Source organism: Tiliqua scincoides, chromosome 8, assembly GCF_035046505.1.
Source record: "Tiliqua scincoides isolate rTilSci1 chromosome 8, rTilSci1.hap2, whole genome shotgun sequence".
In the NCBI taxonomy this organism is placed as follows: Eukaryota; Metazoa; Chordata; class Lepidosauria; order Squamata; family Scincidae; genus Tiliqua; species Tiliqua scincoides.
The window spans coordinates 51,348,413-51,375,822 of NC_089828.1; the positions used below are offsets into that span (position 1 = coordinate 51,348,413).

The following is a 27,410-nucleotide window of genomic DNA, read 5'->3' on the forward strand; positions in this document are numbered from 1 at the left end:
CCACTCACCTGACTGGATGACAGTGGCACACCGCCTTTGCCGCTCCAGCTTCCTCCTCTTGAACTTCTGCCAAAAGTACTGGATGCAGGATGCTTTTTCTGACAGGACTCCGGCTCTTCTGGCTTCCAAGAGTTCCAGCTGCAAGGGACAAGACCTCCTGCTGTACCAGTGTGCACAGTCAGGCTGTGGTTTTGGCCCCTGTCTACTCCCTGGACCTTTTCCAGAACCAAACATTTTTAAAAAGTGACTTAGGGCACAATCCTATGCACTTCTACTCAGAAGTAAGTCCTACTGTGATGAATGGGGCTTACTCCCAGGAAAGGGTGGACAGGATTGCAGCCTCAGTGTCAAAAACAAAAAGGGTTTCAGAGCGTAGCAGTGATAGGGCAGTCTTGAATTCATTCCTCTTGGGCTATGTCTCAGACCTAAATCCCTCCTCCCCACAACATGTCATAACTGCAGGTGTCTCATACATATGACATCCCTAACTGTAGTTCTCCAAGGAACTAAAAGCTGCTTTGGAAGAGTCAGATCAGGAAAACACCACAGAAGGGAAAGATTAAATGCTACATTCCCCAGGGCTGATTAAACTGGTAGCCCTATGTGGTTGTGCTTTGAAGTTCCTTCCACTCCTTTAAGGTGGGGACATCTTGATTCTGGATCTCCCACACCATGTAATCACGTGGGTCTAAACCAGTAGTTCTCAAACTTACCAGCATCATGGCACCCTTCTTTCACAGTGCTGAATCTTGGATCTTGCATGATCCAAGATGGCAGCACTGAGGAAGAGGCCGCTGCAGTGCCTCTGTGAGTACATCATGGCACCCTTCGGCACTGTGGGGCATAGTTTGGAAACCACTGGTCTAAACACAGACACTTTTCACTGAAATATTCACAGTAAAGTCTGCACTTTGGGCTAAACTGCCCAACCCCCTTTCTGTGACCTTCATGCATTATTTGCCATGAGAAAGCATTGCACCTGGTTTCTACACATTTTTGCCTGTGCAGGGGGGTGATGCAGGACCCTGAGCCCCACACCCCCAGCAACGAAAAAAGCCATCTTGGCTGCACTCTGTTTTCTGAGATTTCCACAGGCAGGGCTCACATGCTGTCGAGCCTCTCTTGGCCACTAGAAGTGCTTTTCTAAAGACAGAAGACTAGATTCTTCAGATACTCCATTCAGGACACATAGAGTCATATTCACTACGTAGGAGGTGCGTATTTCATGATGTACTTAGGTGTGGCCCTTGGCAGTGCCTCCCACAGTCCTCCCTCTCCAATACCCACTCAGTGTGCTCACCATGGAGTTTGTCATGAACACTTTGGTTTTGCCACAATACACTGGAGCAGCACATGAGCCACTCTCTGTGGGGCCAAGTGGAGAAACTCTTGGATGCATCTGCTGAAATATGTCCTGGACAGCACTGTGTAAAGCCTTATCCTCATCTTCAGGAGAAGCAGCCCAGCCTGCAAGCCAAAAAAAAGACAGCCGGTTTTAAAGACTGGACATATGCTGCCCATTTAAGCCTCAATGGGCATTAAAAGAATGCTGCTGAACCCTCCTCCCATACGTTCTCTTTGGAAGGTGCCTGGGGGTCAAATACAAGGTGGCTAGCAGCAGAATCCCAGCACTTCTGCCACCAGAACAGCTCAGACAGAGTCATCATTATCCCAGGCACTGCTGCTCCACAGTGCCTCCCAAATAATGGTCAAAGAGGGTATTGCAACTCATCAGCCCAGCCACACAAAGTCATCTAGGAGCCACAACTGTTCCTTCAGGCCTGGTTCCTCAGTCAGACTAACCTTTTATTAGGTTAGCCACAAAATACTTCTACACCTGGCTTTCCCTTGCCTGAAATGCTGCCTTTTGGAATTTACTCTCTTAAAAGACATGGGTCACATGAGACCTAATCTAAGCTTACCACTGCTGCAGGAACAGCTGGCCTGGTTGTGTTAAACCAACGGTTAAGACAGAGATGAGGGCTGTTGCTTGGAAGAAAGGCTCCCGCAGAGAAGCAATTTTGTAAAAGCAGAAGGAAATCCAGGAAAGCTAGGAAGACCAAAAGGGAGTTTGGCAAGAAATGCAGCACCCACAGATAGAGAATACAGAAAAAAAGCATATTGTACACCCAGGGCTGGAGAGAAAAAATCCACTCTGTTGCTTTTTTAGGTGGTGGCTGGTTTTTAAATGCTTCTGTTTAAATTACTATAATGAATTCTTGGGGGCGGGGGGGACAGGAGGTTAAAATGGATTTCACTATTGGTCACCTTGGACAAGTTTCCTAACCAGGAAAGGCAGGAGAGAACTCTCTAAGAAAAAATTACCAATAAAATCAACTTCAGCATGAAGGGAATGTGAATTCTGTCATCTGTATACAGTATACAGTTCTGTCTCAGCTGTTCCCAGAACTGCTGTGGATGTGGAAACCTGTGGATAATCAAATCTGCGGGGTTAGGGCATGCTAAACCCACGGAACATGAGCTCTGGTCAAATCCAGAGGGCCTTCTGAGAGCTGGAGAGGCCTTCCCAACCCTCAGAAGGCCTTCTGAGGCCTTCAAAATACTGAAAATAACAACCTCTGGTTTTCAACCTTCCAGAGGCCTCAGAAGTCCCTCTGGTCACACCCTGGAGCTGTGTTCTGGTTGTGTTTAGAGGGTACAGGTCCAGTCTCCACCTGGCCTCGAGCAGGTTCAGAACCTGTGATTAGTTAAAACTCCAAGTACCAAACCTGCAGGTAAGGAAGTGGGACCAGTACCAAATTTTGCACTGTTCTTCATTTTCTACAGCCCGACATTGCAAGTCATGGGAACAAGTGAAGAGCCACTCAAGCCCTACTTCCCCAATACTGAAAACCTTGCTTAGGCTTGCACCTCTCTGGTTTCTGAAATTTCTGGAGGCACACACTGTCAGCAAGAATTTAGTTTCTGACCCAACAAAGGAGACCAGCATCGTTAAGCAGGCTTCTCCTACATCAGTGGTTCCCAATCTGTGTATGACATGCCCTGGGGCACCGTGAGACACTTGCCAGGGTGTTGCAGGCCACCCGCTACTCAGCAGCAAGACCATGGCGCGAGCCTCCAGACGGCAGCAGGAGGCTCAGCACTGTGGGAACACCTTCAGTGTGCAAAAACCACGTGCTGCGAAAAGACCTCCTGCCTGTCCTGACCCTTTTATCACTCTTTAAAGGTTCATGTTAGCCCTCCAAACCTAGAAGTGACTGGCGGTGATATCACCACATGTCATGTTTTGTGTCACCATCCCTCACTTCCAGTTTTTCATCAGTAAGTTTGGACCACTGCCCTACATGTATATAAACACACAGGATCAGAAGCTGTGATACATTTCCAAGGATAGACACCTGCTATCCTCAGAGCACACAGTACCATCTATGTTCGGGCATATGAGCTGTGCACAAGTGCCTCTTTAAAGGGTGATTAGAGGCCAAACTGGAGGCTGGTTCTATTTATTTCTTTTTAACAAAGCAGCAGTTTCTCCAGAAGCTTCAGCCAATACCACATGCTGTGCTCTTTTTCCTACTACTCAGTGGAATCACAAATACATCCATCACTTTAGGAAGACAGATAATTTAAAGCAATCCAGAATTTGACAAAGAAGCTTAGATAGGTAATCAATGCGTTCACAGTTGGTAAGATCAGTGAGGTTCAGACATGCTCACAGTTTAAGAAAAGAGGCTCCACAAAAGGACATACCATTGCCGATATCATGCGCTAAACCGTTTCCCTGTTGAACAGATGTTGAGTTTGGCTTTCGCGATTTCTTCAGCAATTTGTATCGTTCCAGAAAGCTTCTGAAGGAGATCCTGGTGGTCAAAGTGGAGAGAAAATTTAGTTCAAAACACCAGTTTGTGCAGTAAACCAAGAGAGCCTAAACATGCCAGGAACAAACCCTGCTGGAACAAACGGAAGGAAGTTCCATTTATTTCTCTTGTTGTTTTTTTTAAGTTTACATTTTATGAAAGTCTAAAATAGGTACACAGGATATTCATACAGCCAGGATGATGTAGCGGTTTGGGAGTTAGACCTGGAAGGTGCAGGTTCAAATCCCTGTTCAGCCATGTAGGTTCCTGGGTGACGTTGGGCCAGTCACTCTCTTTAAGCCTCACCTACCTCACAGGGTTGTTGTGAAGACAAAAGGAAGGGAGGAATCATGTGCACTGCCCTAAGCTCTTCGGAGGAAAGGTGGTATAAAAATGTGAAAAATAAATAAAACGAAAGAATTATATATAATTGAGAACTTCAAAAATATATATAATTGAGAACCTATATTGTAAAATGAGATTAACCAAGGGGAGGGGAGATAAAATAAGATTAAACATCAGGACTTCCATCAACAACATACCACAACATTTCCGTGAACAGATCACTTCATTTGAATGGAGAGGGGAAGTGCCTGTCAGAACATGGGAACATGGGCCTTCACACCTAACTGGTGTGTGTGGAAAAAGGAGTATAGTGGAGTGTCCATGGGGGTTCTGTTCCCGGACCCTGCGGATACCAAAACCCCTGGATAATGAAATCCGTGAGTTCCAACCCACAAAGCCTCAGACACAAAATGGGAAGCGTCCTTTAGGTGGACTCCATGGGCCTCAGAAAGAATTCTAAACATGAACAGAGAACATGTTATGTCTGGGTGCTTAGGTCTGCCCTAGGCCATGGGTTCAGAACTCACAGTCTGTCAAGTTCGTGGATAACAAACCCCACAGATAACAAGGCTGGACTTGTATTTAAAGAGGGCTTAAACATCTGGCAGCTGAAATTCTTAAGAATTGCTGTGCTGCGCAATACCCAGGGGAGGAATGCAACATATGCAAACTTGCCGAATGGGATAGCCAGCGGCACTGATGTTGATGGCTTCCACAATGCCACACGCCTCCAGCTGACACAGAACCTGCAACAGAAGCATTATTTTAAAGGCAGGCCTTGGAGCAGCTGCAGTGCAACAACCAAGAGACCAAGCGACAACACAACTGGCTAGTTTGGCTCTTACCTATTACCTGCACTTACTTGGCCCCAGTCCCACATGAGGAGTACGGAAGTCTAATCCTGGCCCACCTTCAAAGTGGTTGGACAGAGTTATGTCATCTGCAAAGTATCCTTGGTGCTCAAAAGTCTTACAGGCACAAGTTAAAATCTCTACCCATCTGGGTGTCAATGTCCAATAGCAATTGCCTCCAGGTGAGCAGACAGGAAAACTTTTGTAAACCAGAAGACACTGAGCTCTCTTTTCCCTTCACAGGCTCCCTTCACTAAAATGCTACAAATAACAAACACAGATACTTGGCCGGGGGGGGGGGGGTGATTAATTAGACATACTGAGGGTTAGAAACTTGGCCAACTGATTTGCAAGTTTGATTTAAAGATCATTCAAGAGCCCCTTCTCACAGACTAGATTCACGGGACACTTTTGCACCAGAAGTCACTCCAAGTTCCAGTTAACCTGCGTTAACTTCTGCTGTAATGGCAAGTAAGCTCCCTGTTGAGTTTGGTGGGATTTACTTCTGAGTAAACACACATAGGATTGCATTGCATAGCACAAACCAAGTTAATGTTTTGCATGCTAACTGGTGTGTGCTGAACTTGGCCCTGACTGGCTTTGGAAGCTCAGTTACTTGGAATGAGGGCTGTCTCACACTTCCTTGTTCCCTGAAGTTTAAAATGGGAAGAGAGGAAGACAGAAAAAGGAGGAGTACCTCGTCCTTTCGGAAAACGGCTGCCTCACATTCCACATTGGGCTTGATGCACCGAATGTAGTGAGGAGTGGTGCTGTGCAGGATCGCCATCAGTTGTTCAAGGGAACCCTAGAAGAGCAGCAGAAGAGAATGCTCAGTGAGCGCACACTCTTTTGAACACTGGAGTTCACCAGGCTGTCATTTCAAGCAAATTCTTCTGGGTTTCTGAAATGCCAGGCTCACCAATGCCTTTGCAAATCATATTCAGGAAACTCTGGAGCTCCTTGAAAGCTTATCCAGGGTTCCTCATTGAGGCAGTCAGTCATAGCTGATGAAGTTTGTTTTATTTGTTAAACTCACATACCATCTTTCAGTCAAAACTCAAAACAGGCCAGTTTTAAAAACAGCAGGTTACAATCTGGATAGACTCAGTACAGATTGGATGGGAAGGAAAGAGGAAATCAAGCTCATTCAGGGGCAAGTCACATGATGACCAGGAAACATGGTCAGTATATTGCACGGTTTTGGGAGGGGAGAAGCCAAAGATCAGTTGGTGTGACTGGAGGAGCTCTCGCTATCTCATCACTCTGATGGCGCTAGGAGGAATGGTGGTTGATGGACAGGGTTCTAGGAAGGAAGCAGCCAAGAACTGCTCCCAATGGTTTCCCTGAAAGGCAGTTTCCCACAGCTGTCACTCTGCAACTCACTGCCCCATGAAATGTTGTGGGTGTTTGAGAAGACATGCACTCAATTCATGCAGAGAAAAAAAGAGATCCAGCAAGTCTGGCATGACATAAACCAAGCTCAATTTTTAGATTAGTTCTCAGAATCATTTGCAACACAGAATACTATGACAGATGTTTCTTGGTATACCAGTTAGTGCAGAAAAGGGCTCCCTGGAATTAGAAGTCTTGAAATCCACAGTCCTAGATGGGCGATGACTAAGGCAAATGACTAATACTTCTGAGCACTACTCTGTGGTTTCCTGTTTTAAATATCTCCGCACTCATTTTGAGAACCTCAAGCTTCTAGTTCTCACTGTTGGAGTAATGCGAAAATGAGATAGTGGGTTTGAGAGTCTATAAATGGGACAAACCTTGAACTTGGAGACAACTGTAACCACCACTGGCTTGGTCTGCGCCTTGATGTCATTTTTCTTTGTCTGCTGGCTCACGGCTGACACAGGGAATAATTTCTGCAGCATGGAATCTTGTGACTGCTGAAGCATCATGACTAGTTCAGGTGGAACAGGGTCCTTTTGCAAAGACAAGAAGTGTACAATTGTAAACACAAAGTTCCAAACAACACAGTCCTGGAACGAGCTGGAATCCCTGGCATGTATGCACTGCTAAAACAGAGACGCCTGCGTTGGCTCGGTCATGTCGTGAGAATGGATGATGGCCGGACCCCAAAGGATCTCCTCTATGGAGAACTCATGCTGGGAAAGCGCCCACAGGTAGACCACAGCTGCGATACAAGGACATCTGCAAGAGGGATCTGAAGGCCTTAGGAGTGGACCTCAACAGGTGGGAAACCCTGGCCTCTGAGCGGCCCACTTGGAGGCAGGCTGTGCAGCATGGCCTTTCCCAGTTTGAAGAGACACTTGGCCAACAGGCTGAGGCAAAGAGGCAAAGAAGGAAGGCCCACAGCCAGGGAGACAGACCAAGGACAGACTGCACTTGCTCCCGGTGTGGAAGGGATTGTCACTCCCGAATCGGCCTTTTCAGCCACACTAGACGCTGTTCCAGAACCACCATCCAGAGTGCGATACCAGAGTCTTCCGAGACTGAAGGTTGCCAATAAAATGGTAGCTAACAGTAAACAAACAGAACCCAACATCAAATTCACAGTTAAAGTTTCCACTCAGGGTGGATTGCCCAACTAGGTACCTTGGGGGAAAAAATACTAAAATTAGGACAATATAAATATGAAACTTTGCAAGCCACTCTGAATTGAGAGTAGGGCTGGCTTTAAGCCAATTAGACCGATTGCTCCCAGTTGGGCCCCATGGCCAAGGGGTCCTGCTATGGGAATCTAGTCTTGTTACACAACAGCACATTGCAACAGACATTTTAAAATTTTTTTCTTAAAAAAGATAAACATTTTTACTAAAACATGTCACAGTCATGAAACAAGTGGTTTTGAAATAATTTACTTTCCAAATGTAATCTACACATTTTGTTTGTTTACTTGTAGGCCTACATGTATGCAATTTGAAATAAAAATGTGCTTCGTTCAATTTGGTCCATTAACTTGCATGCATTTTTTAAGCAATTTTGATTGCTTTCCATTCCATGTAGAAACATGAAGGACACAATCCTACCCTGCGCTGGAACAGGCAAACCAAGAGGTTCGCGCTGTATCCTGTGCAGGATAAGGGCCAGAAGGGCTTAGCCAGAGGCAAGGGGAAACTATTCCCCTTACCCCTGGGTAAGGGCCATTGGTCCCTATGGGTCTCCTCGGACTGGCACAACCTCTTGAGGTGGCACAAGTCTGAAGAGAGCAGAGAGGCTTGAAGCTGCTCCGTTCTCCCTGGGAACAGGGGTTGGGATCCGGCATAACTGCTGGACCCCAGCCCTGACTCCTGTTCCCCACCCGCCCGCCCCTGAGGCCACCCACTGCCCGCCCTCCCCCCTCAGAAAAGCCTGCCTCCTCCCCCCGCCTCCTCCCCACCAACCTTTTCCTCCAAGAGAGGAAGCCGGCACATAGACTTGCGTCAGCCTCCACAGGCTGGTGCTTCTTGGAGTGCCGGCCCGGCTTCCCCTCAGGGAGGCGCAAACGTGTCCTACGGCACATTTGTGACCCTCCTGGGCTGGCGCAAGGGTCTTGCATCCACCCAAGGGCACATTTGAATTGCGCCCAAAGTCTATAATACATTTTATTTATAACTAAGATTCTACAGACCTTGGTTGTGAAGTTGGGGCCCCACGGGACATATTTTCAATTGGGCCCTGCAGCTCCTAAGGCTGGTCCTGATTGAGAAGTTGGCTTAAGAACCCTTCCCCTCCCCAGACTAGAGATTACAAAAACCATCACATTCTCTGAAGGAGCACCTCTGTCATACATTCTTCTTTGTGCATTAAGCAAAAGCCTGCTTTGTGGGCCCCCATGCCCTGACTTGTTATCAGAAGTTTGGGTGACAGCTACCAGATGTGGGGCCTTCTTCAATGTGGCACCCTCCCGCAGAATTCCTTACACAGGGAAGCATGCCTGGCACTTTGAGAAAATTAGCATCCCTTTCCATATTGAGAAAGGTATTTGTGACACTGGACAAAGATAAATGTTGGCTTGTATTATCGACTACCTGGCCGTTTTTCACGGCTCCCTGTTTCTGCTTTCAATGCGGTAATTCTTGTTTTCAGGGTAGATACCAGGAGGCAATCTGTGAGTAATTATTGAGCACACCTTGTTCTTTTCCACCATGTCTTCCACCTGATAGCAGACACTGCCGGCATAATGAGAGACAATGAAGTTTGGCTTCTTACTGAACCGGTCTCTGCTAATGCACTGGTTACTGGACAGAGCTGCATCAATCCGAGTTTGAAACTGGCTGGCATTAGAGGACCTGTTGAGGCGACACTCCTACAAAACAAAGGAAAGAGCATAGGTGATTGGAGATGTTATGCTTTTAGGACAAATATTCATTATATTTTTTTTAACCACATTCTTCCAAGATGCAACATTCTTGGAAATCAATGTTAGGCGACTGGGGAGGTGATTGGCTATAATTTATCTATGAATCCACGAGTTTTCCTGTCTTTGGTTCATTACAAGGATGGCTCAATTGTTAGCAGCAACTAGGATGGCCGTACATTTTCAATGGGAAAAAAATAACCCCAGATATGAACTGGTTGACTAGGATTGGGGATACGATGCATATGTACACCATCCCAAGTCCTTGCTGAGAAGGGCAGGATAAACGTTAAAATAAAGAAATGTTGAAAACTGATGGATATGGTTCAGAGTAAGGAAAAGTAAGTGGGCTGAGAAGTGTTCAATTATCTAGAGTTTGAGAGTCCCAATGTGCATAATAAATGAACAAACCACTCCCACTCTTTCCCCGAAACAATTCCATTAAGCATATACAGGTGTCTGTCCATCCCCCATATCCATGGAACCAGTTATCCACATTTCCTGCTTCCAGTTAACATTCATTTAGTCTTCTTTAGCATTCAGGTTGCCTGCCTGCTCGTCTTCCTGTTAAGCTTGTGTGTTTGGCAAAAGGAAGAGACATTCTTCCTTAGCACAACTGTAAAGAAGATAAACGAAGATAAAGGTAAAGGGCATGGGGGCGGAGCAGCGGAGATAGGGTTCCCCCTTATTTCCACGGTTTCCTGGACGGGGGGAGCGGGAACATAAACCCCATAGATACCAGTGGATGTCTGTACACCTACGTTTTTACACATACAAAGTTTTTAAGAGGGGGGAGCAGCGCAGACAGAACAGGCAGGAGGGGTAAAGAACACACTATGCTCTAAAATAACACAGAGGATGCCTTTTATCCATTGACATCATTTTGGAAAATATAGTTCTATAGGCAAAGGCACTTTTTCAATTTAAATTTTGTAATAAGCACCTGCGTTTGGAAATATATGTTAAGAACCTTCTGCTGGCAAATGACATTTTGTAGTTATAGCTGATATTCAGATATTTGTGGGTTTTTCCACAGACAGTTATGATTTGAACAACAAGAAGAACAAATCCCAGCAAAAAAGGAAAAAAATATTTTTCTAATGACATTTTTGTGTTTATATTATATATACATGGATTCATTCTAAGATTTCTTCTAGAGCACAGAATGCTACGATGATACACAGGTAAAATGACTCCAAGAAACTGGAGCAACTTCCTTACAGAGGGAGGTTTGAGATGCAAGGAAACCATGCACATTATCCTGAGCAACTCAGAGGAAGGGGCTGGAATAAACTGTAATCTAATCGCATAACAATAATTATTAATGACAAAATTCGGAGCTTTTGTCCCACCTCATTCAGCAAAGAAAACAGGCTGATGGGGCTTCCTTCTATCGCATCCAGGCAGCTTTGATTGTCCTGGTAGCTGACGAATGACCATTCCAGACCTTCCATGGCATATTCTTCCTAAGGGACAAATCACACAAAACTTTGGTCATGACACAATTAACATCACATTTTGTTTTCACATATTCTCCCTGCAGTGATGGTGTCCAGTACTGTACTCTTTGTGTCCTAAGTTGGTTACAACTTCCCAGTTCAGCAGCACAGCCTCCTTCAAGCTTCTTCAGTCTCTTTCTCTCTCTAAAATAGATTTGCTTCCTGCCCAGTTGCAATGGGTTCTTCTGACTGGGCTGAGTACCTCTGTCCAGTGTGAAGGCAGGAGAAAGACTGGCTGGGGGGGGGGGGGAATAGGAGTTGCCTCCTGCCTTTCTTGAGCCAGTCACTTTCTCTTAGAATTATTGTGTGGATAAAAAGAAAGGGACCATGCAATTGCTCTGTGCTCCTTGGATGAAAACACAATGCAAAAAAATTCTCCCACTCCTCCATCTTTGATTCTCTAGAACAGCTCACTCTGCCCACTCAAAGCAACCCCTCTATCCCCTGCTTGCTCTGGCAAGTCCGTAGCTATTTGCATGATCCTCACAGTGATCTGAAGTCACACTAAGGGAGAGGATTCAGACCAGCCACGTGGAGATCGCTTTAAAGGTGCTACCTGCTGTGCCTTCAGGAAGTGGGACACAAAATGCTGCTGTAGTTTCTCGTTGGCATAGTTGATACACAGCTGCTCCAGGTGGTTCTCAGGAAAGGACTCAAAGCCATAAACATCCAACAGACCTGGAGAGGGAAGGAAAACCATTGATCTGTACATCAGTATTTTCTCCTCCATTGGTCAGAATGGTAAACCTCACCCTCAGGTTGGGCTGTGTGTTTTTCATGCAGTAGTCAGCACTGGGCCAAGGATTCCACTTGGAGCTTCAATCTCTCATTTGGGGGGCGGGGGGGGGGGGGAAGTAAGCTTCTAGTTCTTACAGCAGGATTAAAAAGAATAAATGGGAAATTCCTCTTGGAATTGTGGAAGTCCAAGGGAAGGGCTAAGCTAGTGTAAGGGCCGGTGCAAGGCCCAGCAACCATCTTGCATCTTGTGTGCCTATCAACCACCTTCTGTGTGTCTCCCAGTCCCTGAGAGCTGTCTAAACTAGTGATTTTCAACCAGTATACCGTAGCACATTGGTGTGCCACGAATGGTATGCAGGTACGCTGCGGGAGTTTGGGGGAGGTTCATATACTAGCAGTGCCATTGGAGAATGTGAGCCCATGGCCAGCGATGCAGTGTGTCTTGTCAATAGTAAAAAATCTGATGGTGTGCCTTGACAATTTTAGTGCTTTCTCAGTGCGCCATGAGATGAAAAAGGCTGAAAATCATAGGTCTAAACTGTTCCTAGGAGAAGCTTGAAAAGTTGGACTCAAAACAATGACCTTAATAGTTGCACCTACTTGACGTTATGAGAATGGAGCAATGACGTGTCTATTTCAAAGCCACAGGCTAAGTTTATTCTTTAAGTGTATTAATCTAGATGCACCTGCTAGACAGCCCCTCTCTAATGATGAGAACATCTCTAGATGGCATCAGCCTGGCCCTTATCTGCTAGTCGTGTCTTGATAAGATGTCTCCTAATGATGAGAACTCTGGCAGTAGCAAATTTCACAGTGATATAAATCACTGTGCTGTCAAATTAGTCTGTTTCTAGCCAATGAGTACAGATTTCCTGATAAGTGAGCTGGAGTAAACAAGAAGTCCATACAAGACCCTATATTGAGTCACTGCTTTGCTCTTGGACCTCTCTGGAGACTGGCAGGCGATGTCGCCTGTAGAGTTGCCTGAAATGCTGTGTAAGGCCCATGCCAAGAGATGCCTGTGGATTCCTATAAGTGCTCCTGTAAGTTGAAGCTGTTATGTTTTAAGCTCCTTTATGACAGCCTTGGACTAAGCTTACTTCTTCAGATCCAAAAGAATCTCTAGCCCTGGCCCAGCAGCCATGGCCCCTTACAGCTGGTTTCCTAGTGGTCAGTAAGCAAAATATGTGTACTGATATACAGTATGCGGGCTGCATAATCTCACAGTTCTCGGGGCTGTTTTGGTGCATTGTGGGGAAAAGCCCTACAGTCCTGCCCATAAAGATCTAGCCTTGAACTGCAGAGGCAGGGGTGTGCTCAGGGTTCGAAAGCAAAGATGCGAGAGGTGAGGCTGCAGTGACAGCAGTGGTGCAGTTTGGGAATGGTTTTGTTGAAGCCAGAACAAGGCCTGCATTGAAAGCATTTGGCTGCTGAGGAAGCACTCAAGCACCCTGAACTGATTCTGTTTGCCTGACGACAGCACAGCCAAATTCTATTGGCTACGCAGAAATGTGATGTCATCTGAGATAATCCATGTGACTTATCCAGGAAGCCTTGCCTCTGCTCTCATTCTGTTTAGTCTGCCATTAGTGACATCATCACACACTCAAATCCAATTGGCTACGTAGTGTCAGAGAGAACAAAATGCCACCATATGAGCCTTGAAAAGAGATCCCTGTCCATGCGGCTAACTTAGGAAGACAGTAACACAGTAATGAGAAAGGAGAAGCAAAACAGAAGCAAATAGGGGAAAAAATTTCAGTGAGTGAGACTGAATAATGTGAAACATCTCACAATTAAGGAGGGAAGGGTGGGACATTTTGGGATGAAGCTTTTGTAGCGTACATATAGCTCCTGCACAAGGAGCATGGTCAGAATAAAATTGCATGAAGCAGTAACAAACGTAGAGTACTATGTGAAAGAAGAGCATATTTTTTCAGCATACGTCATCTGTAGACAGCTTTCTTGGCACAAGATTTAGAATTTCTTGATGCAAACACTTAATTGTTACTACATATGAACAGCCCTGCTGGATCAGGCCCAGGATCCATCAAGTCCAGCTTCCTGGATCTCACAGCGGCCCACCAGATGCCTCAGGGAACACCCGCAAGACCACAAGATACTTGCATCTTGCTGCCACCTCCCTACATCTAGCATTCTATTTACGCTCACATCCCCCAGCAAAGTCCATAATGCTCTGTCCATACCCCATCATCCAAGAGAAGTTAAAATGATACCTATGAAATTGCTCCACTCCGAAGGATCTGCATATATGTTTCCGTTGATCACTTTCACCAGCCAATCAAATACGCTGCAGCAAACAAACAAATAACCCACCGCAATCAATGATCAAGAGACGCTTATTTTACATATCTACAAAGGGGTCGGAAGCACACGTGGTTGTGGGCATGTGTCTCATGCAAGGTTCAACTTGGGGTGAGTTTTGAGATAAAGTAAGAGAAAAACAAAAAATAGTGGCATAGAGCATGTGCAGAGTAACTCTTTGACACCTTCCCAGGCCCCCAGCATGTCTGGAGAAAGGGAAAAGCAAATGGTGTTACTTCCAAACTGGCCTAAGTGTCTGGCTGAAAATGAGACCTTCCAATCTGAGTAGATTCCAGTTCCATGTAAGAGAGATGATCTCTCATATTTAATAAATTCCATCCCATCAAACCTTAATTAAGAGCTTCTCGGGGTCACCGACTGTTGGGAGAGTGGGAGTTGCACTGTTAAATGCAAGTTCAGTCTGATCCAGCAAAGGCACAGGAGCTGGATACCTTAACTCATCCTAAATGCCCGGCCACATCAGTGATATTACAGACAGGTGAGTGGGGGGAGGGGCACCTTTTCAGTAGTGGCACCAAACCTATGACACACTCTTCATGGGGGGATGACCTCACTTTCTTCATTAACACACATGGTTCAGGTAGGCTTTTAATTGTCAGAGACAATGGCTCTGATTGTATTACCTCTTGAACTTGTGATGCTATTAGTTTGTAATGAGAACTTGCACTGTATGTTTCATTAATTGCAATTCACTGTTTTCTGTCTTTACAGGATACGTCTTGGTTTTCCCCATCAGCCACCTTGGATATGAGAAAAAACAAGACGTGGACTGCCGTACACTTACAGCCAATACGACAGCAGTGTGATGGAGCAGGTAGAACACTGGGTTCGAGTCGCAAGGGACTCTATTCTTGATCTGCCACAAAAGGCACTCTCTTGTAGGCTGGCCTACCATCTTGCAGGGTCGTTGCAAAGACAAAGATTAGATTTGTTAAAGGAAGAATCAGATACAAGTGTGTGTTAGAGATGGTCCAGAGGCAGAGGGCCAACGCACTTACTTGGAATAGATGACTTTGGCTAGACAGTCTCTCCTTGTTTCACATTCTGCCTTCAGGCAGGGCTTCTGGAAAATCTGCTGCTGTTTCCCTGCTGTTATTGTCCGGATCCGGAGCGCTTCCAGCAGCTGGTCTACAGGCACTTTTAACAATCTGGATGTGGTCTTTGCAAAGTCTGATTTGAGTAGAGCCAACATAAAAAATAAAAACAAGAGAACAACTTATTTAACCATTTCTTAAGAGACTTAAACATTAGACAGGCTCACAGGCTAATTTAAGAACATAAGAACAGCCCCACTGGATCAGGCCGTAGGCCCATCTAGTCCAGCTTCCTGTATGTCACAGTGGCCCACCAAATGCCCCAGGGAGCACACCAGATAACAAGAGACCTGCATCCTGGTGCCCTCCCTTGCATCTGGCATTCTGATATAACCCATTTCTAAAATCAGGAGGTTGCGCATACACATCATGGCTTGTACCCCGTAATGGATTTTTCCTCCAGAAAGTTGTCCAATCTCCTTTTAAAGGCATCCAGGCCAGATGCCATCACCACATCCTGTGGCAAGGAGTTCCACAGACCGACCACACGCTGAGTAAAGAAATATTTTCTTTTGTCTGTTCTAACTCTCCCAACACTCAATTTTAGTGGATGTCCCCTGGTTCTGGTGTTATGTGAGAGTGTAAAGAGCATCTCTCTATCCACTCTGTCCATCCCCTGCATAATTTTGTGTGTCTCAATCATGTCCCCCCTCAGGCATCTCTTTTCTAGGCTGAAGAGGCCCAAACGCCGTAGCCTTTCCTCATAAGGAAGGTGCCCCAGCCCTGTAATCATCTTTTGCACCTTTCAGCCCTGTCACTCTCTTTTGCACCTTTTCCATTTCCGCTATGTCTTTTTTGAGATGCGGCGACCAGAACTGGACGCAGTACTCCAGGTGTGGCCTTACCATCGATTTGTACAATGGCATTATAATATTAGCTTAACCCATTTTAACCCATTTTTGCCCAACCCACAGATGTACACATTTGGTCCTGGTTGCGGCAGCTGGGAGTTGAAAAACAGCTGTGTCCCAAAGGAGACAATGAACATGTCAAAGCAGTTGAGAGAAGAAACCAAACTCCCCAGATAGATGAGGAGTTATAGATCACTGGCAGAGCTTTTGGCTATCCGAAGTTCAAATCCTGGCATCTCCAGCTAGGGCTAGGGTCAGTCAGGATAGATACTACACTTGATGGATGTCTCTGACTCAGCGCAAGGCAGCTCCCTACAAGAAAGTGACAATCTAACAGTTTCAGCCCACAAATACTAAGCAATTCTTTACTGGCTAATGCAGAACAAATTTGTATTAAGGGATTCTGAGTTTGCACCTTTGCTTAAGGACTTCCTCAGCGCCTGAATCAACTGGAGGTTCAGTCAGTTTCAGGACACATTGCCACAATCCTGGCAACCAGCAAGGATTAGATGATCCACTAGAAATTGGCCAATGGTGAACCGGTGGACTCCAGTCAGTGTCACCAGCCCCAATATGGTGGCAGGGTGGGGGGAAAAAGAGGAACAAGTTCTTGCTAAGCACTCTTTCTCAGTAATCCTGACAGCAGCTGTATAAAAGTAGGTCAACTATTATAAGGTAATCCCTTATATTGTGCAGTGGCAGCTGAGAAAAAAACACCTTGCATAAGGTCACAGCAAGTCAAGACTTGAGCTGAACTGGAGACCTTCCAAGACACGTTTTCAGCCATTACGTTCCTCTAGTAGCATTCTTGGCACCATGTAAAATGTCAGCATGCCCATTTCTAACATCCGTTGCTCTTCAACACTCACCCTTGGCATGATCTTCGAGTTTGCAAAGTTGTGACTCGTCCTCCGGCTCCAAGAACTGGACGTTGCCCAAGTGTAGAAGCCCTGCTAATACCTGCAACAGAAAACATAAGAAGAAGCCTACTAGAGCACACCAAAGATCCATCTAGTACAGTATCCCGCTTCACACAGTGTGGATGTGCATAGATGTTTCAGCTTCGTGAACAAGAAGCCTTCCAAATAGACCCAAGGAAACTGGACAAAGTTTACTGACATTATTTCCTACATAAAGATCAGGGTAACATTTAGGAAGTTTACACAGACCGCAAACTGAGAACTTTGGAGAAGCAGGCAGACAGATCACACTCCTAACATCAGAAGAAACCACACATCAAAAACCTGCCCAACAACCGCACCTGGCAATGACATTATTATTAAAACACTTACATCCTATCTTTGGATCCTGTGGGTCTACAACACTTTAAAGCCATATTAAAACAATTTTTTAAAAACAGAAAGATCACCTAGGGGTAAGGGGATATTTTTCTCTTTCCCCCGTGTCAAGCCCCAGTCTGTCCTATGAGGCTACTTGGATCTGTGCTAAATATTTAGCTGGTTCAAATCCAAGCAGCTTGTGTAAGTCTGCTCGGAGCAGGGGTTAGAATGCAGCTTGCACCAATGTGGCCAATCCCATCCCCCTCCTGGGCCTGATCCACCTCCCGTTCTGCCCCCCCCATCCAAAAAGCCCCCCTCCATCCTTGGAACACCTCCCTCCCAGAACGCCCTCATCCAATCTCTGTACCGCCCGGTGCAAACATACCCCATTGGGCCAGTGTAGGGTCCAGATTTGGCCCTCCCAGGTTGACCCGGCTCAGCCAACTTTTGAGCCAGTGCAAACATGTCTTACGGCACTTTTGCAACACTCAGGAGGCAGCACAGTGGACCTGCACCAACTCCGAGTTCCGTTTGGATTGCACTCCCAGAAACCTTTTAGAACAGAATCGCTTTCGCCTGGTTCCAAAAAGCCAACAGAAGGAGAGAAATGACCCTCCCTCTGCATGGAAGGAAGTTTTATAAACTTGGTGCCACTGTTGAAAAGACATCCACCTTGGACAGGCAATATCTTAACAGTTGGATCCTTTTTACGTTATCGTTGAGCACTGCTTCACCTAACCTTGAAAACATTATCCTGCACATCATGGTCAATGCCCAAGTGGAACATGGCCTCCCGAGTCACATCAAAGTCATCCTCTGCGGAAGGAAAAGAAAAACACTCTTGAGTCAGAAAGTGAACTCAAAGCAAGTCTCCCCACAGAGAAAATAGGGAGGTTCAGACAATGCCAAACTGTAGAGTCAATCCAATAGACTGGATTCTAAAAATTATAGTTGGTGCAAACCATGGTCTGGTTTGGATGTCTAAAGCAACCTAGTTCGACCAAGACGGACCAATAAAGTGTTGCATGAGATAATCAAACTGAATATTTGGTGAATTCCAAAAATGTTAAATGCTTTAAAGAATAATTGATTTATTTTTATATTAAACAGAAGTTTAACAGAAAGAATTTTATTATTGTCTTAGAATAATAAAATGCTTTTCTACAACACTCAGAGCGATTTACAAGCAAAATAAACTGCTTAATTTTTCTTAGTTAATGCAAACTTACAATGCATCATTTAATACATCATTAAATAGATGAAAGCTAGGAAATGCTTTCAAAGCTTAGTTTTATGCCGAACCTTTAGTTTGTAAGAGTTATTATTTCATAATCCCTTAAAAGAAAACTAGGCACCAGACAATCCTTATTCTCTTTATCCTGACATTATTCTTTCACAGCTTTCTCTGATTTTGTATAGCTCTCTATTTTATTCAGAAAATTTCAATTTTATGCAAATAATAATTTGCATTATTTATTTAGCTTTATTCTAAATAATATCCCATCATTAGTTCACCTTCTAGTGACTTCTCTGGATTGGGCAACCAACAGAAGTGCGAGCCTTCTGGAAGGTTCCATTTCACACGCTCTTCTTGGGTGGCACCTTTTGCAATCTGGAAAGAGAAACAAAGAATTCAGTGGGACTCAAGACAAACTGTTAAAATAACCTTCAAAGCACAACTTAGTAGAAGATTAGAAACATTGAAGGAATGTAAAAATTTAAAAAATAAGCCCATCAGATTAAATTAAAAGAAAAAAACATCTGGCTCAAGATATCATACCAAACCATGGTTTGAGCTTCCAAATGTACAACACACAAACCATGGTTTAAAGAAACTTGAGTGCTTTCTCATCTTCTCCATTTAATCATAAATTCACTTTCATTGCCTTGCTGCAATAGCCCTGGACAGAAATTATGGACATAACTGATTCGCCAGTTCAGATGTAGCGACAATTTGCAGTTAAGCTTCCTTAATCTTGGTTTGATGCACATTAGAATTGAGCCAAATGCAAACTTTTCTTTACATAGTGCAAGGTTTGGAGGACATTCATTAACCAGAAAAATACAGCCCAGTAATTTTGCTCCTTGTCAAGTGCCTCTTGAGAGTTATATTGGCAGCTATCTTGGGTTGTATCCAGAGTTTAGTTACATCTCTTTGAAATCAATGGCTAACTAAACTTGGGATACAAGCCTTTGTATTGTACTACATTCATGTAACTGAAAATAACTATATTTAATGTCTTCCCATGGGGCAGTCCTCTTAATTGTTTGCCAGAAAACTACAGCAAAAGATTATTCCAAAACAGTCTGTTTTTGCACACACACACAAAAAGTTGCCCATTTAAAAATCCTTGGAAATAAGGAGAAGAAAGTGGATACAGGTGGAGCCTATTTAACCGCGTTAGTTCCGTTCCGTGACTTGGCGCAATTAACAAAAAACGCATTGTGCTAAATTGCATAGAGTTGCATAGAGCTGCAGCCTGACACTTCCTGATGGAAGGAAACTAAGGCAGCTGTTATCAATCCCCTCCCCTCCGTACTCAGCCCTGAGTACTCTGTACTCAGCCCTTGTCAGCTGCCTGGCTTTTTTCACAGTTGGAATGAAAGCTGAGCCTTTAAGAGTCCAGCCCTATGCATTTCTACTCAGAAGTAAGCCCCATTCCAGACAAATCAGCAGATAAAAAAATCCGTGGATAAATAGGCTGCACCTGTATTTATTGTGCAATGTGCATTGCAGAAATGGAAAGGTTCTAGTTTAAGCAACAATTCACAGATGCCACAAACCTGGTAGAAAATATGGAAGTTTCTTTCATGAGGGGCCTGATAGGCAACTCTTGTTTTCTCCAGTAGGAAGGTTTGAATGGAAGCGCTGGTTAGGTGCTGAGATCTGGAGAATGATAAAATAATTTTGTTTGTATTTAATGTATTTATACCCTGCCTTCCCCCCCACACATTCCGAGCACTCAAGGCATCTAACAATATATACAATCATAAAATATATCAAATACTAAACTTTCAAAGAGCCTCCATTGCACAACTACAGCCTGTTCCTAGAGGAATCTGGTTGGTAACTGGGAGAGGCAGAAAGCTGGGCCCATTTGATCAGATCAAGTGGGACTCTTATGTTTTTACTGCTGGGTTACAAACATCCAATGCTTGAGTGTAAGCAAAGAAATACAGGAGATACCACTTCTATTATTGCATGGGTCATATACTCACTAAGGATATGGGGGGGGGCATCTTTCCACTTTAACTGCTCTTACACCCACCCCCTGGCTCAAACACCACTCTTGATTGGGGTATAGCCTCCCTCCCCCAGTAGGTAAGATAAGCAGTGCTGAGGTTGTCCCTCAGCATCAACTTAACACAATTTCATTTGGAGTACCTGTTTAATTGAAGTTGGATATATTTTCCAAAACGGCTGCTGTTGCTGTTCCTCAAAGTGCATGCATTTCCTATGAAGTTAGACAGAACAGAATATAGGAAGAACAGTAGAGCAGTGGTTCCCAAACTGTGGGTCGGGACCCTGATTTTTGGTGGGTGGCCAAAGGTAACTGCCTCAAGCCCTGGAAGTATTCAGAAGGTCAGATACTGTAGCTGCTAATTACCTTGCAAAGAGCTCAGCACCTGCAGTTTGCAAGCATGCGAAAAATATAGGGAGAAAAATGTTTGTCTTTTTTCTGGTTATTATTACATAAATAAATAAAATATTATTTCTTTCTAGATCTCCTTTTTTAAAAGTCAGGTAAACCTAGGTGGGTCCCGAGAGAGTGTCATTTAAAAATGTGGGTCCTGGTTCTAAAAAGTTTGGGAACCACTGCAGTAGAGATTTTCAACAGCTGAAATACTTTGTGTGCCCCCCCCCACATGTATATCCCACCTATCCTCCAAGGAGCTACCTAAGGGTAGCATACATGGTTCCTCCCCCTTGTTTTTTCTCAACAACCCACTGAGGTAGGTTAGGCTGAGATATTGTGTTTGGCCCAAGCTCACGCGGTAAGCTGCAAGGCTGAATGGAAATTTGCACACAACAGAGCATAATTCCAAACAGACATACATAGGATTGTGCTGCAAGTCAAACTACATTCCTCTCCACCTCCTGTCCCCCTATCTGCAGTATGGCGATAATACTGACCTCTCTCACACAGTGCTAGTCATGTTAAGAATTTATAAAGCACATAATAAAGCTTTACATAAATACTGAATTGTTATGTGAATTCCAGAGGAGTCATTTGCCAGACCAGATCTGAGACACATAGGTTTTGTTCGTGTATCTGAAACCCCTCCTGCACCCTGAAGACAACCAGCTCTAAACTATGGTTTGTCTCTTTTATGTTTGGAAGTGTAAGCCTAGGTTTGGGTTCAAAACCATGGTTAGCTCAACCCGTGGTTTGGTGCAGTGTCTGAGCTGAACACAGAAGTTCACTAGAGTGCATTTTTTCCCTGATCAAAGAGTCATCTTTACCAAAAGCTTCCATTACTGGGTTGGAGTCCAACACTCTCTTCTCTATCCTTTCCACAGTCATGCTGCCTTTGGGGGTGGTGGACGAAGTGGCAACGGTAGCATAAAATCTCATTAGACAACGGGACGTCCATGTCTGGAAAGAGAACCATGATATAAGCCACTACTGCCTGATTTATTAATTCAGCAAGGTGTTCATAGGGAAAAGGGGAGACAGACTTTTGATAAGATCACATCAGGACAGTTTTGTACATGCCAAAACATTGCAGCGATGGGGTGTCCCAGAACAGTTTGGCTTTGGCACAATCAATGTTTGCTGCAGTTGCCACCATCACCCTGCCCAAAAATTTGGGTCTTTTGACCTACTGGCAAGGGGCCTTAGCTCACAGTAGAGCACTTCTTTTGATTCAGTCATTCTCTGGCATCTCCAGGTAGGGCTGGGAAAGACCCCTGCCTAAAACAGTGGAGTACCACTACCAGTCAGTGCAGTTAGGCTGAGATAGTGTGACTGGCCCAAGCTCAGGCAGTAAGCTGCAAGACGGAATGGAAATTTGCACACAACAGAGCATAATTCCAAACAGACACGCATAGGATTGTGCTGCAAGTCCAACTACATTCCTCTCCACTTCCTGTCCCCCTAACTGCAGTTATGATAGGACCTGATAGGGCCTATCTGCAGTCAGCTCAAGGGCCTGACTCAGGAAAGGGCAGCTTCATATGATATCAACCACCATTCATTGAAAGATAGCAACTGAGCCATGTGATTCTCCCTTGGAAGGACATTCGCGGTTGGGGCACCATGTCTGAAAGGGACCTGCCTCATCTCTGAAAGCAGAGAAACATGGAACACAGCCTCAGAGATTCTCTTAAGCTTCTGGGCAAACATACGTGGACTGAGGCAGCCGCTGTTCAGTTGTCCAGGTCTCCGATCATTTAAAGTAGCGGTTTTCAACGTTTCTCAAGACACACTGAGCTCTATGGTCTACTCTATGGTCGTCTCTTGTGATGTCACTTCTGGGAGTCTCTTCTGGATTTTGTGGTTCTGTTTCTAGGACAATTGTCTCTGGTAACAAATTGTCTGTCCTCTTCCCCCACTAGCAGAAGAAGAGGGACAATTTGTTACCACAGACAGTTGCCCTAGAAACAGAACCACAAAACCCGGAAGAGATTTTCCAATGATTTTCAACCATTATGCTCCAAACTCCCATGGCACACCTGCCGGTCATTCGTGGCACATTGGATGAAAAATCACCGATTTAAAGGTAAGCACTTGTTTCCTGAACAAGTGCAGAACAAGGAGGCCTAATTCTGGACTGTTTTGATTTCTAACTCCATATAGATGTGGGGTGAGGTTGCTGCATGTACTGAACTTGACAAGACGAGAGAAGCCTACACCAAATCTTTCAGATGAGCCGGTTTACCTTATGCAGGGAGGTCTGCACTGATCTGAAAAGTGCTCTGTTTTTAGGGAGCGTGAAAAGCCTAGTCTGTCATTCACATACAAAACTCACAGCTTGATGCTGGTCTTATCCAGAGGTCAGTACGGATTCAATCAATTCCAGAGAGACGTTTAAGGAAGTCATTTCTCCCTTACCTTCCCAGCTCCACTCTCACCACTCACGATTATGGACTGGTTGACTGGTGGAATCTGGCTTTTGACGTTTCTGTAGGTTTCCTCTGCCACCGCGAAAACATGAGGTTTTAATTCCTAATAAAGAAAAGCACAGAACAGCCTCTGAAAAGAAACAGTTGCTGTTATGGAACTAAATAACTTCCTCCATCTACTTAAATGAGCAACTCAAACCTTATGGATCAGATCTAAGACTGAGAGCTGGTGTGGCACAGCAATTCAGGGACCGAGCTGTGAACTTTGTTTATTATATTAGGTTTATTCTGTCCTTCCTCCTTGGAACTTGAATTGTCATACATGGTTCTCCTCCTCTACTTTATTCCTACAACGACCTTGTGAGGTAGATTAGACCAAGGGCTTCTAACCCTTCTATGTCCATGCAGTCCCTCCTCCCCATTCCACCTCTGCTTCCGTGCCAGGAGAATCATGGTTGGTTAAATCAGTTTGTCAGAGGTTCCAGAGAAGCAATAGAGAGAGAAGGGTATAGAGCAAGATGCTATTTTCATGACCCAGCAAACCAGGGTTTGTTAATTGTGTGAAACGGTCCTCTGAGCTGTGACTACGAGCTCCGTGGCTGAATAAGAATTTGAACCCCAGTCTCCCGGCTTCATTTTCATTCAAATGTTGAATCTAATTTCGCTCTTATTGCATTAAGCACAGCAGTTGCTACAGCATCTTCTCTCACCTGAAGGCAGGTGGCAGTGTGGTATTCTTTCATGAGGTCCTGTGTGTAGAGAGGTGGAATTGGCTGAAATGGGTTGACCGCCACGAGGCTGCAGCCAGCATTAGAATAAAACACATCCACAGCATATCTTGCTTGGAGGCACTTCAGAACTAAAGACAGAATGGCTCAAGTCAATGTTTTGTTTGAATTTTGGGTTTCTACTTCAAACTACCCTTTAGAACAGTGGCCTTCAAGTTTTTTTGGTGCCACAACCCCAATAAAATAATGAGACTGAGGACCCACCATTTTGCCCTGCTCCCCTCCTGGGACCCTATCCACCCACTCCCTGCCCCCATTGCCGCCCACTCCCTGCTCCTGTTACACACTCTCAGCACTGTTCACTGTTTTATATTCTTAATAGAGAGAGCAGTAAAAGTTGTCATGAAGCCTGGCACTAGTGAAAGCTATTTTAGGACAATTGCTAAGAACCTGAGTAGGGCTGGGACACAGTCTCCTGGTACCTCAATGGGTACACCAGATGCCCCCCCTTTACGTGGTGGTGCTCTAGTCCAGTGGTCTTCATTTCATTCCTATGTTGATGCAACCCCATAACTGAGACTTCATGACCCCACTGGGGTACCAACCCAAAGGTTGAAAAACACTGCTTTAGAACAGTGATTTTCAGTTGCTATGCTGATTGAAATGTTGTGCCCCTATGCACCACCCCACAGTCTAATCCAGTCCTTCTACTTATTGGGGGGGGGGGGTTTGGGAAGTAGCTGGGGTTAGATAGCTGGCAGGCAGTCCCATTCAGCTGGACTCTTGGAGCACAGAGGCTGAAAATCTCTGAAAAGTGGGAGATAAATATCTTCAATAAACACAAGCACTCTGCAGTATTTTTGTTTTGATCGAAAAAGGCAAGTTGGGACTGACACCTTAAACCAGAGGTTTTCAGCCTTTTTCATCTCATGGTACACTGATAAGGCCCTAAAATAGTTGTCACACCATCGGTTTTTGGAGAATTGACAAGGTGCGCCATGCTGCTGGGGGGGGGGGCTCACATTTTATTTATATCCGGCTTTATCTCCCTGAAGGGCATTCAAAGTGGCATTCACATCTCCCCAGTGGCCCTACATATAAATGAGCCCTCAAATTCCCAAGGCACACTTGTGGATCATTCACAGTACACCAGTTTGCAGTAGGAGGATTCAGCACTGGAATCATAAGATAAGAGAGGCACCTTTTAAAGTGGTGTCCTCTTATATTTAGCAAGAGGAGAGCACCTTTCCCTCTTCACTCTCAGCATGCCATCTTGTCCAGTGGCTGTTACTGGTATTTCTGCATCTTATTCTAGATTGTGAGCCCTCTGGGAACAGGGAACAATATTTGCTATGCAAAGTTCTATGCTTTATGAACTTTACTTTTGGTTGAAAAGCAGTATATAAATATTCTTAATAATAATGTTAAGATCATAAAACTAAGCAAGTAGCAACAGCCAAGATCTAATCCAACCAGCTTCTACAACAGCCTTCCATGTGACATTCAAGTGCTGGATGGGTTTTAAAACACTACCTGTGGTGGTGGTGATGGGATTGACTTTGGTGAGGTCATCAAAGCGATGAAGCTGCTTCTCCTCGCCCAGGAAGGAGGTCACCTCTTCACCAAGGTGGTCACCAACATCATTTCCGACAGCTGGATGGCTCTTTGTGCCATTTACCTGATGGGAGGGGGGGAGTAGAGATTCCTTATGAAGCCACTACTCCTGTGAAATTACAAGGCTGCTAAACCTGCCCCCTGACTCTGGTGGCCCCAGTGATAGCTCCTATCTGTATAGGATTCAAATTCTTGGCCACATAAAAGGATAGCTGCAAAATGACTGCTTCATATATAGATACAGGCTAGGTTCAGACATAACAAACACAAACCATTGTTTGGTGAATACCACCACCATTCTGTGTAATGTCTGACCTGAAGCCTGCTCACAAACAACTGTGCTTTATTTGGGGACAACAAACCACAATCCAAAACCACAGTTTGAAGCCAGCCTGGAAATCACAGATTTTATTAACAGTGGTTTTCCCCATTACAACTGAATGTAGGGAGCATTGACAAATCAGAGCTGGGACTCTTGTTCCACCTCAAGAGGCTGCTGGACCACAGAGACAGGAGTGAACTTAGGAAGCTGGGCAGATGGAAAATGAGAAGGAACAAGCAGCACCAAATTATGGCCTCCCTGTTGTATGTGTGAAAGCTCAAACCTCAATGTTGGTTAGCATATACTAGACCGGTGGTGCATCAGATCTGAATTCAGCTATTGCTAAACAGATGTCCAAGGATGGACGTGGTTTTAACTTATGAACTGATTCTGCCCTTCGGGCGGAAGGTAAACAAGGCTGCAATCCTATGCACAATTTCATGGGAGTAGCCCCACGGGCCACAGTGGGTCACACTTTCAAGTAAAGAGGGATTGGGCTGAGCTGTAAAAAAAACTTTCAGGACCCTTGCAAATTGTGCAACTTAGGGCACAATCCTAACCAACTTTCCAGCACTGACCTACTTGCAATGTAGCCCCAAGGTAAGATATCAAACATGCCCTTACCTTGAGTAGCCTCCCTTGACTGGCTCCCCACTGCAGGACACAGTGCACCCCACATTGGCACAGCTATGTCGGTGCTGGAAAGTTGGTTAGGATTGCACCCATAGGTACTTTTTGGGTACATCCAATCCCTGTAGTACACTAATCTGAGCACTGCAGGATTTTGTGCATGTAATTGCTTCACTTACACAAGTGATTCTGCCAGTCACATGGTGGGGCAAGGAGACTGCAGGGCACAGAATCCCACCTCTCAATTCTTGTAAATATTATTCAGTCACCCACCCTATTTTCAGAGATGTTACTAAACATTGCCTATTTAGTTTCAAACTGATCTTCACAAACTTGAGGACTAGAAGCTTGTCTTTTTCATTTACAGTGGAAACCAACATTCCATAACAAAGTTTGTGACTGGGGCTACACATGTGCAGAACCCACATCACTCTGCGTAACTGTCCCTTTCTCCCATGCTCCCCACTTAGAGTTCAGCTGCGATTTGGGTGAGAAACCCAAATGTTCCTTGGGACATGTCAGCATTTCTTTTTTGTGTTATGCACCCACTGGAGACTTCAGTGCGCTATGCACCAAATTGGCCTGCAACACACACTAAACAGAAAACTTAGTTAAGACAGAAATTAGTTGCAAGACATACAATACTCCGCTATTGGGTCTGGGCTCCCAGAGGATTAAGAGTGGCAAAATACATTTTCTCCATTCACAAATGTAAGCTTTCCCTGCTGTCAGGGGGGGGGGGGGGGAGGGAGGGAGAAGAAGGCAGGACAATTGATGCCAAAGCATTTCTCCATGGGGTGTGGCCTATGGAAAGTTACAGGCATGGGCAAAAATTAGAGAGTTGATTGCCAGTTTCGGCCTGCTACAGTGAAGTCATTTGGCAGCCAGAGATTGACCAAGTTACAGCTGCTCCATTCC

The 27,410-nt window shown here is 44.9% G+C and overlaps 1 protein-coding gene across 3 annotated transcripts in view; it reads right to left on the reverse strand.

The window, feature by feature from the left end:
- MYO19 (myosin XIX) overlaps positions 1 to 27,410 on the reverse strand; it is a 35,792-nt gene that overhangs the window by 4,323 nt on the left and 4,059 nt on the right. The window contains exons 2-22 of one of the 3 annotated variants that reach the window (XM_066635713.1): positions 25,460 to 25,604; positions 23,909 to 24,057; positions 23,188 to 23,301; positions 21,597 to 21,729; positions 20,517 to 20,586; positions 19,916 to 20,018; positions 18,647 to 18,743; positions 17,871 to 17,947; positions 16,721 to 16,811; positions 14,905 to 15,076; positions 13,798 to 13,871; positions 11,379 to 11,500; positions 10,676 to 10,789; positions 9,096 to 9,272; positions 6,787 to 6,945; positions 5,712 to 5,819; positions 4,839 to 4,909; positions 3,712 to 3,821; positions 1,923 to 2,050; positions 1,301 to 1,467; positions 53 to 138 (exon numbers count right to left, since the gene is read on the reverse strand). In XM_066635713.1, coding sequence (XP_066491810.1) covers positions 1,312 to 1,467; positions 1,923 to 2,050; positions 3,712 to 3,821; positions 4,839 to 4,909; positions 5,712 to 5,819; positions 6,787 to 6,945; positions 9,096 to 9,272; positions 10,676 to 10,789; positions 11,379 to 11,500; positions 13,798 to 13,871; positions 14,905 to 15,076; positions 16,721 to 16,811; positions 17,871 to 17,947; positions 18,647 to 18,743; positions 19,916 to 20,018; positions 20,517 to 20,586; positions 21,597 to 21,729; positions 23,188 to 23,301; positions 23,909 to 24,057; positions 25,460 to 25,604 — 2,370 coding nt within the window. In that variant the 3' untranslated portion in view covers positions 53 to 138; positions 1,301 to 1,311. Of the gene's footprint in view, positions 1 to 8; positions 139 to 1,300; positions 1,468 to 1,922; positions 2,051 to 3,711; positions 3,822 to 4,838; positions 4,910 to 5,711; positions 5,820 to 6,786; positions 6,946 to 9,095; positions 9,273 to 10,675; positions 10,790 to 11,378; positions 11,501 to 13,797; positions 13,872 to 14,904; positions 15,077 to 16,720; positions 16,812 to 17,870; positions 17,948 to 18,646; positions 18,744 to 19,915; positions 20,019 to 20,516; positions 20,587 to 21,596; positions 21,730 to 23,187; positions 23,302 to 23,908; positions 24,058 to 25,459; positions 25,605 to 27,410 lie in introns of those variants that run through there. The other 2 variants (XM_066635711.1, XM_066635712.1) reach the window with 2 other exon arrangements.